The sequence below is a fragment of the Lethenteron reissneri genome, chromosome 14 (genome assembly GCF_015708825.2).
Source record: "Lethenteron reissneri isolate LAM-NWPU_2019-01 chromosome 14, ASM1570882v1, whole genome shotgun sequence".
NCBI lineage: Eukaryota > Metazoa > Chordata > Hyperoartia > Petromyzontiformes > Petromyzontidae > Lethenteron > Lethenteron reissneri.
Window position 1 is genome coordinate 341,931 of NC_083792.1, and position 14,667 is coordinate 356,597.

At 50.0% G+C, this 14,667-nt stretch overlaps 1 protein-coding gene across 1 annotated transcript in view; it reads right to left on the reverse strand.

Moving 5' to 3' along the window:
• Positions 1-2,131: 2,131 nt before the first annotated feature.
• Positions 2,132-14,667, reverse strand: part of LOC133342210 (spidroin-1-like) — a 194,649-nt gene continuing 182,113 nt past the window's right edge. Inside the window, exon 7 of the mRNA XM_061551196.1 lies at positions 2,132-3,602. Within this exon, the coding sequence (XP_061407180.1) occupies positions 3,446-3,602 (157 nt within the window). The 3' untranslated portion in view covers positions 2,132-3,445. The remainder of the gene's footprint in view (positions 3,603-14,667) is intronic.

Consider the following 14,667-nt stretch of genomic DNA (forward strand, 5'->3'; position numbering starts at 1 on the left):
GGGGGGGGAATCGGCTGGGTCCATCACTGCTCCAAGGTCAACAAAATCAAGTACCACCGTGTGGGAAGTAAAAAAAAATGTTTGACCCGATGATGAAACTGGTCCCCACCATAGGAATGTGGAATGTACGCCATTGGCTCGGCGGCGACAACATAAATAAGCACTGCCAAATGAGCGTTCGATCACAGTAGAGAAAGTATTTTTATATAAAAAACACAGTTGCTGAGCACAGGCCCTAGGGCCCAAAGCATCAAGCGCCCAGCAGCAAAGATTCCCCATCAGAGTTGTCACGGTTACGAGGACCAGGTCCTCAACGTAGGAGGAAACAACAAGCGAAGTTCACAGGGACGGCAACCACGGTGGTAGTAGTAGCAATAGAAGAGTGATCGGGAGGCCACTGGCCGCCGGCGAGCGAGTGATCGGAGCGAATCAGAGAGTGCTCGATGAGCAATCACTTTAACTGTTGCTCCACTCTGAAATCTCTCAGGTGCAGTGAGGTAGGAGCTGGGCGCTCCATCCCAGAGAGATGGCCCTTTGATCCGAGATCTACAATGCTTTGGCAAATCAGATGACATGTGATAAAAAAAAGTCTTTGGAGGAGCTGCGTATTTGGAGCATGTGATGAGAAGAGGGCCCAGGGCATCATCTTCCAGTGCTGTTCCCTAACCGCCATATCTCACGCTCTTCTGGCCACAGCTTCTTTCACACCGTACATAGCCAACCACGCTAATCGGAGGTGTGAGTATCCACCTTGTGGCAGAACTAAATTGATATTAGTCTGACAATTAAATGATAAAGTGTGTGATGTACAACAAACTCATTTGCCTCCATGAACCAAATAAGTAACAATAATACCTTTTCCCCAAATGGTGAATCGATATGTGTGATAATAACATGTGATGCTACCAGCCACAGCTACACATCTCCTATGGGACCCTGGTCTCACCCGATACACAGCTCTTGATCCATTCCCCACAGAATTCTCGTCACGCTCAAACAGAACCCTTGAAGGATAACACAGGTCAAGGGTCGTAGCGGTACAACCTTGCAAGTGCTCACTCACACCACAGCTGGCATCAGGGCCTCCACTAGAGAAAGCTCTGGAGGGCATTTCCCCAACTGCCGATCGGCTGACTGGTGAACCCGTTTACTCGGTGGACTGAGGCAATGGGGAGTGGGGGGGTGTGAAGAGAAACCTGCCCAGTGGTTCATCTGCCGCGCTGGGAGAGAGACTCGAAACGGAGACCTCTGGATTGCATGTCCACTGTGTGCCAACTATTACACCAATGTGGTACCTCGCTGTGGTTGACAGCTAACTGCAGAATGTTGGTGAACCGTACGTGTATACTCATACCGAGTTCGTACTTCCCCAAGGATAAACACAAATTCTGTATACTTTTGTTCGTGACATTCCAATTATCCTCCATTGATTACAAAGGTGGCTTCACTGGATTAAATAATTGATGGCTGTTTTAGGCAGGGTTCTGAGATGGAAATGCAGCGCAGATGATACGTTAATATGGTAATGTGGTAATGTGCTTCGTGGTTTTTGAATTGGGGCGAAGCTAGAAAATTGTCACCCCACGCTGTTATTATCAAGTTGCATGAAAATGTAATTAGCCAATAATATGTAAATTATGCGTACATGTATGTATAATACGAGAGTTCACCGGCAGTCGCCGATCGGTGGGATAGGCTGCGCCGGTTCAGCCATCAGCCAATCGAATGGATGCGCCAAGTTCAAGGGCGGAGCTCAGGGGTTATTGTGGGTAAACATCTAGAAGGTTCGTGAGGGGGCGTGGCTATAGGCGGGGCTTGGTGACGTGTGAAGGGTTATAAGGGGAAGCAGGAAGCAGCTAGGGGTCAGTGTGTGGAGTCTAGAGGTGAGACCACGTCTCGTGCCTCCGACACGCCAGCGGCCACGTGGCAAGCAGGAGGACGTCTCCTTGCGCGCCGTCTGCCAGCGGCGCGCGGGAGCGGAGCACGAGCGAGCTGTGCACGGAGTGGCAACATCGAGCGCGCGGAACGAGAGTGGAGCAGGGTTGGAGCGAGAAGAACGCGGAGCTGTCCGGTCGACGGGAAATAAATAATAAAGAAGACCCGAACTACAGATCGGCGTCGAAGTGCTTTATTACATATGCATACGCACAAATATGCATAAACAAACCCACCCTTATGCACACACACACGAGCAAGTACACACACGGATGTGTAACAGCTACAGGTGCACCACGCATGGATGCGAGTGCACTGCACACGCAGAGCCTTGTGTGGCCTTTAACAAGTGGGACGAGCGCTGTTAGCGAGCAGCCCTTATAAAGGCCGGAGTGGGTGGCCAGCACCACGCCCGAACACCTCTGTCTCCATAGTGACGATGTTTACACGTCACCCCAGGTACTCAGAGGCTAGGTCGACCTAGGGGAAGGCCCAGATTTGGTTCAGATAATTGTCACTGGGGTTGGTCGTGAGCAGGAATCAAACTCGGGTTGCCGGGGTTCGTAGCGCAGTACGCTAACCGCTACACTACAACTCTCCACATACACACATTCAAACTAATCTAATGACTAGTTGTACTATATATAGCATAGTTCATGTAAATTTCATTTCACAACACCGTGGAACCACAGACAAGCTGGAAGGCTACCAGGCAGTGAACCAACAATTTTGCTCTGCAGTTCTCTATATATTAAGATGTTTTCAGCCAATTAGTGAGTGATTACACGTGAGAGGAAACCCAAGAATGCGAAGAAAACCCACGCCTGAGAGGGGGCAACACTCTTGCCTACAGGAGGGATAGATGATGTGAGTCCACAAGTTGCTGTACCGCATTCTGCTGGCGAGCTAGGGTATGGGAAGGGAGTCTCGCAACATTTTGTAATTTGTGTGGTGCTCAACCAACCCTCGCTGCTGCCTCCACACAGTTCTGGATTACAAATGCACCACCACATACAAAGATACCCCATATAGCCCCGGCAAGTGCTCTTTGCAAGTAGCACCTATGAAGGGTTGGCATAGCACACCAGGGGGTGGGTGGCCAGCACCACGCCCGGCCGCCTTTGTCTCCCTAGTGGTGATGTATACACACCGCACCAGGTACTCATTTGAAGCTGAGTCGACCTAGGGGAGGCCCGGGACCAGATAATCATCCCTGGTCTTAGCCGTGAGTGGCAATCAAACTCGGGTCACCAGGTTCGTAGCGCATTGCGCTATGTGCTACACTACTCCTCCCCACCACATACACACGCACACACATGCATGCACGCATGCACGCACGCGTGCACACTCGTTTACTCATGCAAACACGCGCACACGCGGACGAGGCTCACAGAGATGCACCGGTGAAGAAGTGCACAGCGAGAGAGATAGAAAGATCAAGTGAGAGATTTGGAAAGAATTAGAGATGGAGAAAGACGCAGAAAAAGAGACAAGGTGAAGAGAGAGACGACTAACAACGAGAGATTGACATACGGGTGGTACAAAAGGGAGATGGTGAGGCACGAGCGGAGGGAGAGAGAAGAGCGTGGTGTGGCTGAGCGGTACCTTGCGTGAGGGAGCCATTCTGCCCCGCATCCGCCGATGAGCATCGCTTCTGTGGAGAAATGCTGCACTCACGCACAAAGACACACAGACACACACCTCCGATGAGCAGTTGGTTACGTACTTTACGAAAGAAGTTCAACACGCATGGATGCACACATAGATGCATGCACACATAGATGCATGCACACATAGATTCATGCCCCACCGTAGACTCCTGTGCTAAGGCCAGTGTAACACGGACAGGGTCAGCACAACGAGCACCGTGCCCGACCACCTTTGTCTCCCCCCAGTGCCGATGACAAGACCCGGGGCTGGCGTTTGAAATAACGCAGTCGCAGCTCGCCAGCATGTGCGACGCGAGTGCCCAATGGTGGCCGCTGCCGCTGGCAACTTACCCGGGAGCCAGTACTGAGGTCAGTGTCTCCGTAGCGATGAAAGTGCCGCCGCAGCATTAACCAGAAGGGGGGGGGGCCTGCCGGGTTCGAAGCGCCAAATCTTTGCAATAAGCGTCGAACGTGCCCATTGCCGAGCCACGTGGTCCACCCACAGGAAAGCCACGTTGTGATTTTTCATCATTTCGGGTGGCAAGGTGGGCACGGTGGTAAAACACTGGTGTCTCAAACCAGGAAACATTTGTAATCGATTCCTGACTCAGGAACTTTTCGTACGTAGGGTTTGTACATTGATCCCTGTTCCACTTCAGGTTTCCTCTGGGTTCTCCGATTTCATCCCAATGCTGAAAAATTACCCGCAAATTACTCATTTGGGATTAAACGTGGCAATGCTGGGAAAAAACTTAACAGGATCCCCCTGAAATAGTGGCCTGAGACCCAGCGAGGCTCCCCTGGGTGAACAAGCATCATAAGCACGCCTGCACCACTGCCTTTATTTCTTTAGATTTAATTTTTTTTATTACATTCACAAACTAAAATATTACAATTGCGAATAATTTTTCCCACGTGTCAGGGCCACTTTCGTGTTCCTATTTAGCCGCATTGTAGTACATATGTGGGGTGGAAATATCTCGCATTGGGCCCTATCCAGCGAATTTTATTATGAAAAAATTATAATACTGGGCTTACGACACGCAGGGCTACAGCTTCTATTAGCGTCCACAGGGCTGGCTACTGGATTCAGACTCATGCCCTGCAAGTGAGGTCATTTCCCCACAATTAAACACGGAGTGCTCATTTTAGTGAGCTGCTGCCACAAAGTCACGCACTCACCGCAGCGCGGAAAAGCCAGCGCAGCAAGCGAGCTGCTACACAAAGTCTTCCCATACGATGCTGCCAACTTGAACCCGTTATGAATGCCCCTCTCATTTACCCAGCAAAGCCTCACGAAGTCGCTCTATTCCGGAGGGGTTCCACATTTGGATACTTGGTCAATTTAAATTGCGCGTGTTTGGCGTGTGGGCGGAAACCACAGCGCCCCGGAGAGAGTCCACACACGCACGAGGGGATAACACCCACAGCTGGATTCACTCTACACATGGGCTAAGACCATTGTTGTTCCACCACCTGCTGGCCAGCTCACAGTCTCTATTCACAGGTGGTCACCCACCTAAGCAGATCTGCGCAGGCTGAGACCTGCTTAGCATCTGAGATCCTCAGAGATCGGGCACTCTAAGGGTAATTCTTAAATAAATCGCGTAACTTTAACTAGGCAAGCCGCCATTGGGATCGATGGTCTGTTTTTAAAAGATAACAAAAATAAAAGTCCAAGTACCCATAATCACATGAGCAATGGACAATACTCATCACTGTTGGAAATCTTGTGGCAGTGGTGGCAGATCCACATTCCTATAAAAGGCATCAGTGCATTTGTAGGGGTGTTACGGAGGGGCTGTTATACAATGGGATCAGATGGGAAAGAAACACAGTGGGCGTGGCTATGTCGGTGCACGGGAAGGTGCTCCCAGCGACGTCCGCATCGGGCAGCCTGGGGGGCTGACTCGGAGCTGGGATCCCCCGGGACCCCACCCCTCAGCGGGGGTTTTGGTATAAAAGGGGATGAGCCGGAGGGCTCGGGGAGGGATGTTGAAGCTAACCAGTGAAGATCGAAGATCGTCATAGATAGAGCCCTGGACTCCCCTGGATTGCCGCCCTTGTCAGGGCCGGACAGGATCGAGCCAGCGGCGTGGTCCCGAGAGCCAGAGCCGGTGCTCTTGTAAGAGCTGGTCTGGGACTCCGGGTACCGTGAGCCCGACTTACCAGTGTCGGGCTAGCTAGCCTTCCCTAGCCCGTTAGTGGAGAACCCAGGGGTAGGCTAGGCGTAGCTAGAAGTGTATCCCCAGTTAGACGGGTGAGGGGGCCGATACCCCCTCCAGTGTTGTATGTCAGTGCTGTACTGTACCGACACGGAATAAATACGTGTGCCTCCAACCCCGGTGTCAAAGTCTCTTGGAACACTATTACACATTCATAAGACGACCGCTGTGAATCTCTGAGAAAACAGTGCTCATTTTATTGACCCCAGAGACTTTGTTGTGGGCCGAGTTGACTCATGCCACTCGGAGCTTGTGAGCACGGGTCACACGCACACCGTCACACACTTCCTTTAGTCAAAGGTAGAGGTCGAGCAATGAAATTAGCTCAGGTGCACGGTGGACTGTCAATCCCAAAATCATGAGACATGGCTAATGTTGTTGATGACTCAATAACGAACTTTGGTTAATGATGCAGATACACGTTGGCCTCCTCCCGCAAATATGTTGCAGGGCCCGTGGCCTTCACTCAACAATTTCCAACCTAAACCATCACAAGTCAAACCCTCACCCGGCGAACCGATTTTGATTCCCGCTCACGGCCAACACCAGTGGCTTGGAGTGATACCTGAATCAGTCCTGTGCCTATCCTGGGTCTACTAAGTATTAAATGAGTGTCAAAAAAAATCACCACTGGGGAGACAAAGGTGGCGAGGCACGGTCCTGGCCACACTACCCCATCATGCCCCGTGCTGACCTTCATAGGCGCTGTTACTCGCTAACCGCACTTCCCCAACAGTCCGCGTAGGCGACACGGGGGATCATTGTCTTTTGCGAGGGTGCATGTGTGTGAGATTGCAAAGGCACCTTAGTACACGCGCAAGTATGCATGTGTGCGATGCGATGCGTGAACTTATCATACCCAAATCACATCGCGCGCCTCCTCGTCGTCATCAGCGCCGCATTTAATAGCATCCCGTGTAAAGAAAACGGGGTGCTCATGAGATCGATGCCGTCCGTGTCGAGCAAGATATCTGTTACGTGGCAGCGTTCACACGGCGGGCAGCAGTGCGAGCGCCTCTGGGTGTGACTCGTGTCCCTCCTCCCCCTAGGTTCAAGTGGCTAAAAAGCAAGGTGGCGATACGGTCTATGTCATCAGCGCTACACGGAGACAGAGGTGGCGAGGGGTGCATCACCTCCACCTTGTTCTCAGTGGCTTTGATAGATGCTCACTAACCTCAAGCATGTCTGTGTGTTTCTGTGTGTGTACGCACATGTGTTTGCATGCACCATTTGTTGTTGTTGCGTGTACGTTTGTGTGAATGTGTGCATAACTGTGTTTATAAGCATTCGTGTGTTTATGTGCATGTACTGTGCCAGCCTTCACAGGCGCTCACTGACAGCACTCGCCCCAAAAAAGGCTGTTGAAGCTAGAAGGGGGACATTTGTCTTGACTTCTACGTGCTGCATATACACGTGTGTGCGTGTATTTTGCCTCACGGCAGATGGGGAGCGGATGTTCACAGGAAGTTCCTGTTTTTTTATGCTAATTTTGGTCACGTGACCAGGAAGTGACGATGTTAGATTTACACTGTACCACGCGGGCGTCGGCCATTACACAGATAAATCAAGATGGCGGCACGCATCACATCTCAGTGAGACCACAACCGCACTTGTCCATTGTGGGAGCTTAAGAAGCATTATCTGTAAGTTTGTTTATATTCCTATAATATTGGCAATGCTGTTGTAATGTTGGAATGACCGTTATAGTGATGTAAATGCCTTTATGGTGCCGTTAAGTTGTTGTAGTAAATACGAGGCCTAGTTAGTAACGAATCCTGCGACTTTACTTATTGTGAATGTTACTTGTGATTTAGTAGGTCGAGTCAGACTTGTGCCTATGTTGCGATCCTGAGAGTAAAGATGACGAAGCATCTCATCCACAGTTTAGTGTTATGTGTAATGCTGTACATTTGGGGTGCAGTGGGATGAATACACGATGTGCCTGTATGCAACGCACCGGCTTGTGCTCTTGTCTAGCTGTTCAGTGGTAATGTAGGGGGCCTGGTCCATCCAGGATCTATTGTTATCTAAGACAATGTTCTGATGCTGTGGTGTTCATTGTGTTGGTGTTTCCGGATTATAACAGATGCTGTATCTGTGTTTTCTCACCAGTTTTACCTTAATTTTTGGAGCTTTCGTGACTGCAGGAATTATTCTTTGGTTTTTTCGGTAAAGTCACGTATAAAGATAAAAGAATAAATTAAATAATAGCATACGACGTTTCGATTGCAACACAAGCAATCATAATCAGGTATAATGAAATAGCGACATAGAATCTAACCAGAAAACTATAGACAGACATGTAAGCAGACAGATATCACCAAGATACATAGAGAGAGCAACCCAGGAACAGAGAGGGGTGATCGTCTCTGTGGGGTGGCCTTAAATAGACAGAGGGGGGGCGGAGGCAGAGAGAGGAAGGGGGTAGGGAAAAAATTTACATGTCAATGAGTACGACGGGAGGGCAAGTAAGGTAAGCAGGCTTAGAGGGAGACAGAACACACTAAATTAAATAACCTAGCAAAGTATCCCTACCCCCTACCTCTCTCTGCCTCCGCCCCCCCTCTGTCTATTTAAGGCCACCCCACAGAGACGATCACCCCTCTCTGTTCCTGGGTTGCTCTCTCTATGTATCTTGGTGATATCTGTCTGCTTACATGTCTGTCTATAGTTTTCTGGTTAGATTCTATGTCGCTATTTCATTATACCTGATGATGATTGCTTGTGTTGCAATCGAAACGTCGTATGCTATTATTTAATTTATTCTTTTATCTTTATACGTGACTTTACCGAAAAAACCAAAGAATAATTCCTGCAGTCACGAAAGCTCCAAAAATTAAGATTGAACCACTTCTACGGGGAAGTTCCAAGTTTACCTTTTTCTCTCTCTCTGGGTTTTTGTTCTCTCTCTCTGCCTATATATTTAGTGTAATTTTTTCTGTCTACACTCGTTTTTTTTATCGTTCTTAGATTCTGCTCTGTCTGTGTGTCTCCGTTCCTCTTGTTTTTATGTTTTGTCTTTCTTTGGAATTTTCACACTTAAATTCTAACTTAGCAATCTTTGAAATACGTAATCGACCAGGCTATGCATTAATTGTGTGTTGACCGACTCTCTGTGTCGTTTTACATAACATTTCGATACTTTGCTAGGTTATTTAATTTAGTGTGTTCTGTCTCCCTCTAAGCCTGCTTACCTTACTTGCCCTCCCGTCGTACTCATTGACATGTAAATTTTTTCCCTACCCCCTCCCTCTCTCTGCCTCCGCCCCCCCTCTGTCTATTTAAGGCCACCCCACAGAGACGATCACCCCTCTCTGTTCCTGGGTTGCTCTCTCTATGTATCTTGGTGATATCTGTCTGCTTACATGTCTGTCTATAGTTTTCTGGTTAGATTCTATGTCGCTATTTCATTATACCTGATGATGATTGCTTGTGTTGCAATCGAAACGTCGTATGCTATTATTTAATTTATTATTTTATCTTTATACGTGACTTTACCAAAAAAACCAAAGAACAGTTTTACCTTGTTACAATCAATAAATGACGATTGGAGTTGGACGTTCATCCTGGCTCCGAGGGTTTATTGAATGCAAGGTTATCTACTCGACTAGCGGTGCAATGCAGCGCACAGCGAGGCCGAGATAGTAAAAATACATTCTTCTCAAAGCTCCCAACCAGTGCTGCAGCCAGCCCTGCAGCAAGTAAAAAGACACTCTTCTTGAAGCTCCCAACCAGTGCTGCAGCCAGCCCTGCAGCAGATGTAGAGCCGTTGTGGACGGCCGGATTTAGACTTGCCGCGGATGGCAAACTAACACAATGGGCTTGGCTACGTCGGTACGCGGGGCAGGTGCTCGCAGCGACGTCCTCGCCGTACGCTGGGATCCCCCACAGCTCCTCCCCTCAGGGGGGAGATGGCTATTTAAGGCGGTGAGCCGAAGGGCTCTGGGTCTAGTGTTAATCTGTAACCAGTGAAGAAAGAAGACCAGCTAGACCGGCCCTGGAACTCCCTGGGATCGCTGTCCTTTTAAGGACCGTCCAGGCAAGCCAGAGGCGTGGCCCCCAGAGCCCAGAACCGACGCTCTTCTAAGAGCGGGTCTGGGTATTCGGGGTGCCGTAACCTAGGTGTAAGCTAGCTGAGAGCTAGGCTGTTGTGTTCCGTAGCTAGACGGGTGAAGGGGCCGATACCGCTTCAGTTACTGTAAGCTTCCGAGTTACGTGCTGGTGTTAATAAATAAGCGTGTGCCTCCAACTACGTGTCAAGTCTCCCTGGAACCATACTACACAAGTAAAAAGACACTCTTCTTGAAGCTCCCAACCAGTGCTGCAGCCAGCCCTGCAGCAAGTAAAAAGACATTCTTCTTGGAGCTCTCAAGTAGTCAGCCTGCAGCAAGCAAAGGCGCTCTCAAGCAGTCAGCCTGCAGCAGGCAAAGGTGCTCTCAAGCAGTCAGCCTGCAGCAAGCAAGGAGCTCTCAAGCAGTCAGCCTGCAGCAAGCAACCAGCTCTCAAGCAGTCAGCCTGCAGCAAGCAAAGAACTCTGCAACGAGTCTACATTAAAATCGTGCTGCAAGCATCGCAGCATGGAAAGCCACAGTTCAGCAGGGAGAGATACTGAAGAAGGTGATTTAAGCAATCCAGGACCTCCCATCCTGCCTCAAGAGGACCAAGGGAGTTCAAGGCCCCAAAGAGAGGTCAGGTTGACACAACGGGCCTTGGAAAGCTATGAGGCTGAGAAACAGGACCCTGATGCCAGGATACAACGGGCATGGAACCGGGTTGAAGCAGATTTATTTGAAGCTTCAAACGCCTCAGACACAGTGGCCTCAATTCAGCGGGCCATCCAGCGAGTGAATGTGAGCAGCTCAAGCTACAAGCTCCTGGTAGATAAATACATCTCCCTCCTGATGAAGGTGAAAACAGATGAGGGCATTGAGGGACTGCGCACGCAAGAATACTTCCTCGAACTGCTCGATGATAATGTGCAGGCAGTGATACAAGATGCAATGGACCGTGTGGAGGGCTCACGAGAGACACGATCTCAGCACTCTGTCTCATCCAGGTCCACCACAAGATCTAAAGCCTCAGCACACTCACATATATCATCTACTAGTATGACAGCAGCTCAGGCACGCGCCGCAGCAGAAGCAGCAAACGCCCGTATCGCCTACATGGCTGAAGAGGAAGCCATGCTAATTGAAAAGGCTCGCATACAAGAAGCAACCATAGCAACTGCTGCCGCACGGAGGAAAGCAGAGCAGGAAGAAACAAGCATAGCAACTGCTGCCGCACGGAAGAAAGCAGAGCTTGAAGAGCAAGAGAGTATAATAGTGGCTACAGCCACGCGGAAGAAAATTGAGCTGGATGCTAAGTTAAGCACCCTACAACTCAAAAGGGAAGCAGCTGCTGCAAGGGCCCAGGCAGAGGTGCTCGAAGCAGCAGCCAACCTAGATAAGGAAGAGAACTGGAGTGAGTTTGGCACTCAGATACCTGTCAAGGACCGTGATCAACTCACCAGAAAAAATATTTTGGACTGGTCTGAACAATGCCTCAATGCTCCTCCACCAAACGATACTGAACAAAGGGTGGACGTTCAGGCTTCGCCATCTCCACACCGAATGAACATGAATGCTGACTACGGGAATGGTGGAAATGCATATCCTGCCCTGAGAGTTAGTCGCCGACTCAGCGTCGCGCACGTGGGGTCAGACGTGGATGCACCAAGTCAGACCCACATTCCAGACAGTCACATAAGGGGACCCAACCAACGTGATCGAAACCCTTTGGGCTCACAGTCCAACGCCATCGCAAATGACGGCATGCAAGACAATACAGCCAATAATGCCACCTCACAAGCGCCAGTATGGACAAACCCTGGATCAGCAGGACTAGGGGACTTTGCTAGGTACCTTGCTCATCGCGAACTAATCAACACAGGACTCGTTAAGTTTGATGACCACTCTGAGAACTATCGAGCCTGGAGATCTACCTTCAGGAATGCAATCCGAAATGCAGACATCTCTGCAAGTGAAGAACTCGACCTGTTGGTGAAATGGTTAGGAAATGAGTCTGCAGAGTACGCAAAGAGGATCCGGTCAGCAAACATTGACGACCCCACCTCAAGCCTGCATGCGGTGTGGGAGAGGCTCGAGGAGTGCTATGGTAGTCCAGAAACCATTGAGAAGGCTCTCTTCAAGAAGTTGCAGAACTTTCCAAAAATCTCTGGTCGAGACAATAAAAGGTTACGGGAGCTTGGAGATCTTTTGATGGAGCTTGAATCAGCCCAGGCTGATCCCTACTTATCAGGTCTCATTTTCTTGAATACCTACCATGGCGTGAACCCCATCGTAGAGAAATTGCCATTTGACGTGCAGGAAAAATGGAGGACAGCGGGTTCAAGATACAAGTCAGAGCATCAGGTTGCATTCCCCCCATTCTCTTTTTTCTCAAAGTTTATCTGCAACCTGGCTAAGACTAGAAATGACCCGAGTTTCATGTTTGGCACCACGGGGATTTCTAGTCCAGATCTCCCAAAAATGGAAAGAACGCTAACGAAACGAGGAACAGCGATAGTGCCAAATTCCGTACACAAGACTGAGGTCTCTCCTACGACATTCGCAAACTCCGTCCAAGCAACCACCACAAAGAAAAAGATAGAGGATCCAGAGAAGCAATGCCCATTGCATGATAAACCTCACTCTCTCCAGAAATGCTGTGAGTTCAGGAGAAAGCCATTAGAAGAGCGGAAGAACATGCTGAAAGAATTTGGAGTGTGCTTCAAATGCTGTGCTTCTACAAACCACCTTGCAAGGAATTGCAAGGCAGATATCAAGTGCGAGGCATGTGGCAGCGACAAACACGTAACTGCTCAGCACAAATTTTACTCGAAACCCAGTGGCACTAAGGCTTCCGATCCCGAAGCAGAGCACGGCGGGGAGCAAGGCGAGACCGTCGCACTCACTTTGTCAATCACAATCCAAATGCACAGAAGTCTGTGGAGACGGCTTCAATGGAAGATCTTGCTCAAAGATATGCCTCGTCCGAGTCTATCCCAAAGGACATCCTTAAAGGGCAGTAAGGATGTACGCCATAATGGACGACCAGAGCAACAGGTCTTTGGCAAGGTCAGAGTTCTTTGATCAGCTAAGTGTAGGTGGGAATTCCTTTCTATACATGCTCAGAACATGCTCAGGACTGATGGAGACAGCGGGAAGAAGAGCGAGCGGCCTCATGGTGGAAGCCATAGATAGCACCATGAAGCTAGCCCTTCCTACGGTGACAGAGTGCAACGAGATACCGGACGACAGGAGTGAGATTCCCACGCCCGAAGTTGCACGTCACCACCCACACCTGAAACCCATAGCAGAGTTCATCCCGCCATTGGATCACACGGCACAGATTTTACTTCTGCTCGGCAGGGACATGCTGAGAGTCCACAAGGTTCGCAATCAACGCAATGGACCTCACGACGCTCCCTACGCCCAGAGACTCGACCTAGGATGGGTCATCGTAGGTGACGTTTGTCTCGATGGAAGACACGAACCAGACCACATTAGCACATTCAGAACGAGTGTGCTCGTGAATGGACGCACGTCGCTCTTCAAACCGTGCCCCAACCACTTCACGCTGAAAGAGAAACTCGGCGAGAGAAGTCAAGGCTGTACCGTGCAGACTTACGAAGAAACCACCACGACTTCGCTTGTACATCCACCATCTTCGCTGGATTGTTCCTCCACGTTTCTCCAATCCAGTCCTCACTGACAAGAGGAAGCCAAAGACGAAGCCGCTGCTCGTCGCTCTGCTGGTGGTCATGGCGGTGGTTGCTGCGGCCATGGCCTCTTCGTTCCTAGACCCGGAGCTGTCATCCGAGTGGGAATCCTGGAAGGAGTTCCACGGCAAGGCCCCACAACCGGAACATACCATCCCATGGCTTGAGCTGTGTGGAGCGGTTCTTGCTACAGAGGTGGCAGAATTGATCTTAGACGAATTTGACGTCAAACTGGACGCGGTCAAGTTCTACACGGACAGTAAGGTCGTACTAGGCTACATAAACAACCAAACCAGAAGGTTCTACACCTACATCAGCAACCGGGTGGAGCGCATCAGGAGATCGACGCAGCCGGAGCAATGGAATTACGTTCCAACTGACCAGAATCCAGCAGATCTCTCAACTAGGTCCGTCCCTGCATCTCTGCTGAATCAAACCATCTGGCTGACGGGTCCAGCGTTCCTGTTACGACGTGACGGTGGCCCATGTACTACCAAGGAGACCTTTGGACTCATAGAGCCCGAGTCCGACAAGGAGATTCGTCCTCAAGTGACAACTTTTGTAACAAATGTGCGACCAAGAAGTCCACTGAGTCCACACCATTTCGAACATTTCTCGAAATGGACGACGCTCGTGCGAGCGATAGCACATTTAACGCATATCGCAGACTGCTTCCACCGCCCAATGAGAGGCACCACTGATAGCTGCAATGGATGGCATCACTGCACAGTGCCACGCACTGAAGACGAGCTTTCCAGAGCAAGGAAATCAATCTTCCGCTGTGTGCAACAGGCAGCTTATACAAGTGAGATCAAGGCCATCAACAAGGGAGAAGACCTTCCTAGGGTCAGCACCCTCAGGGAGCTAAACCCCAGGATGGATAAAGACGACTTTCCCAGGATCGGTGGTTGGCTAGGGAATGCCAAATTAGATGAGAATGAATAAAACCCCCTCATAATCCCGAGCCAGAGCCACATCGCAATTTTACTTGTGCGCCACTACCACGAGAAGGTCAAGCACCAAGGTCGGCACTTCACAGAAGGAGCAATCCGATCTGCAGGGCTGTGGATCGTTGGAGCAAAGAGGTGCATCGCCA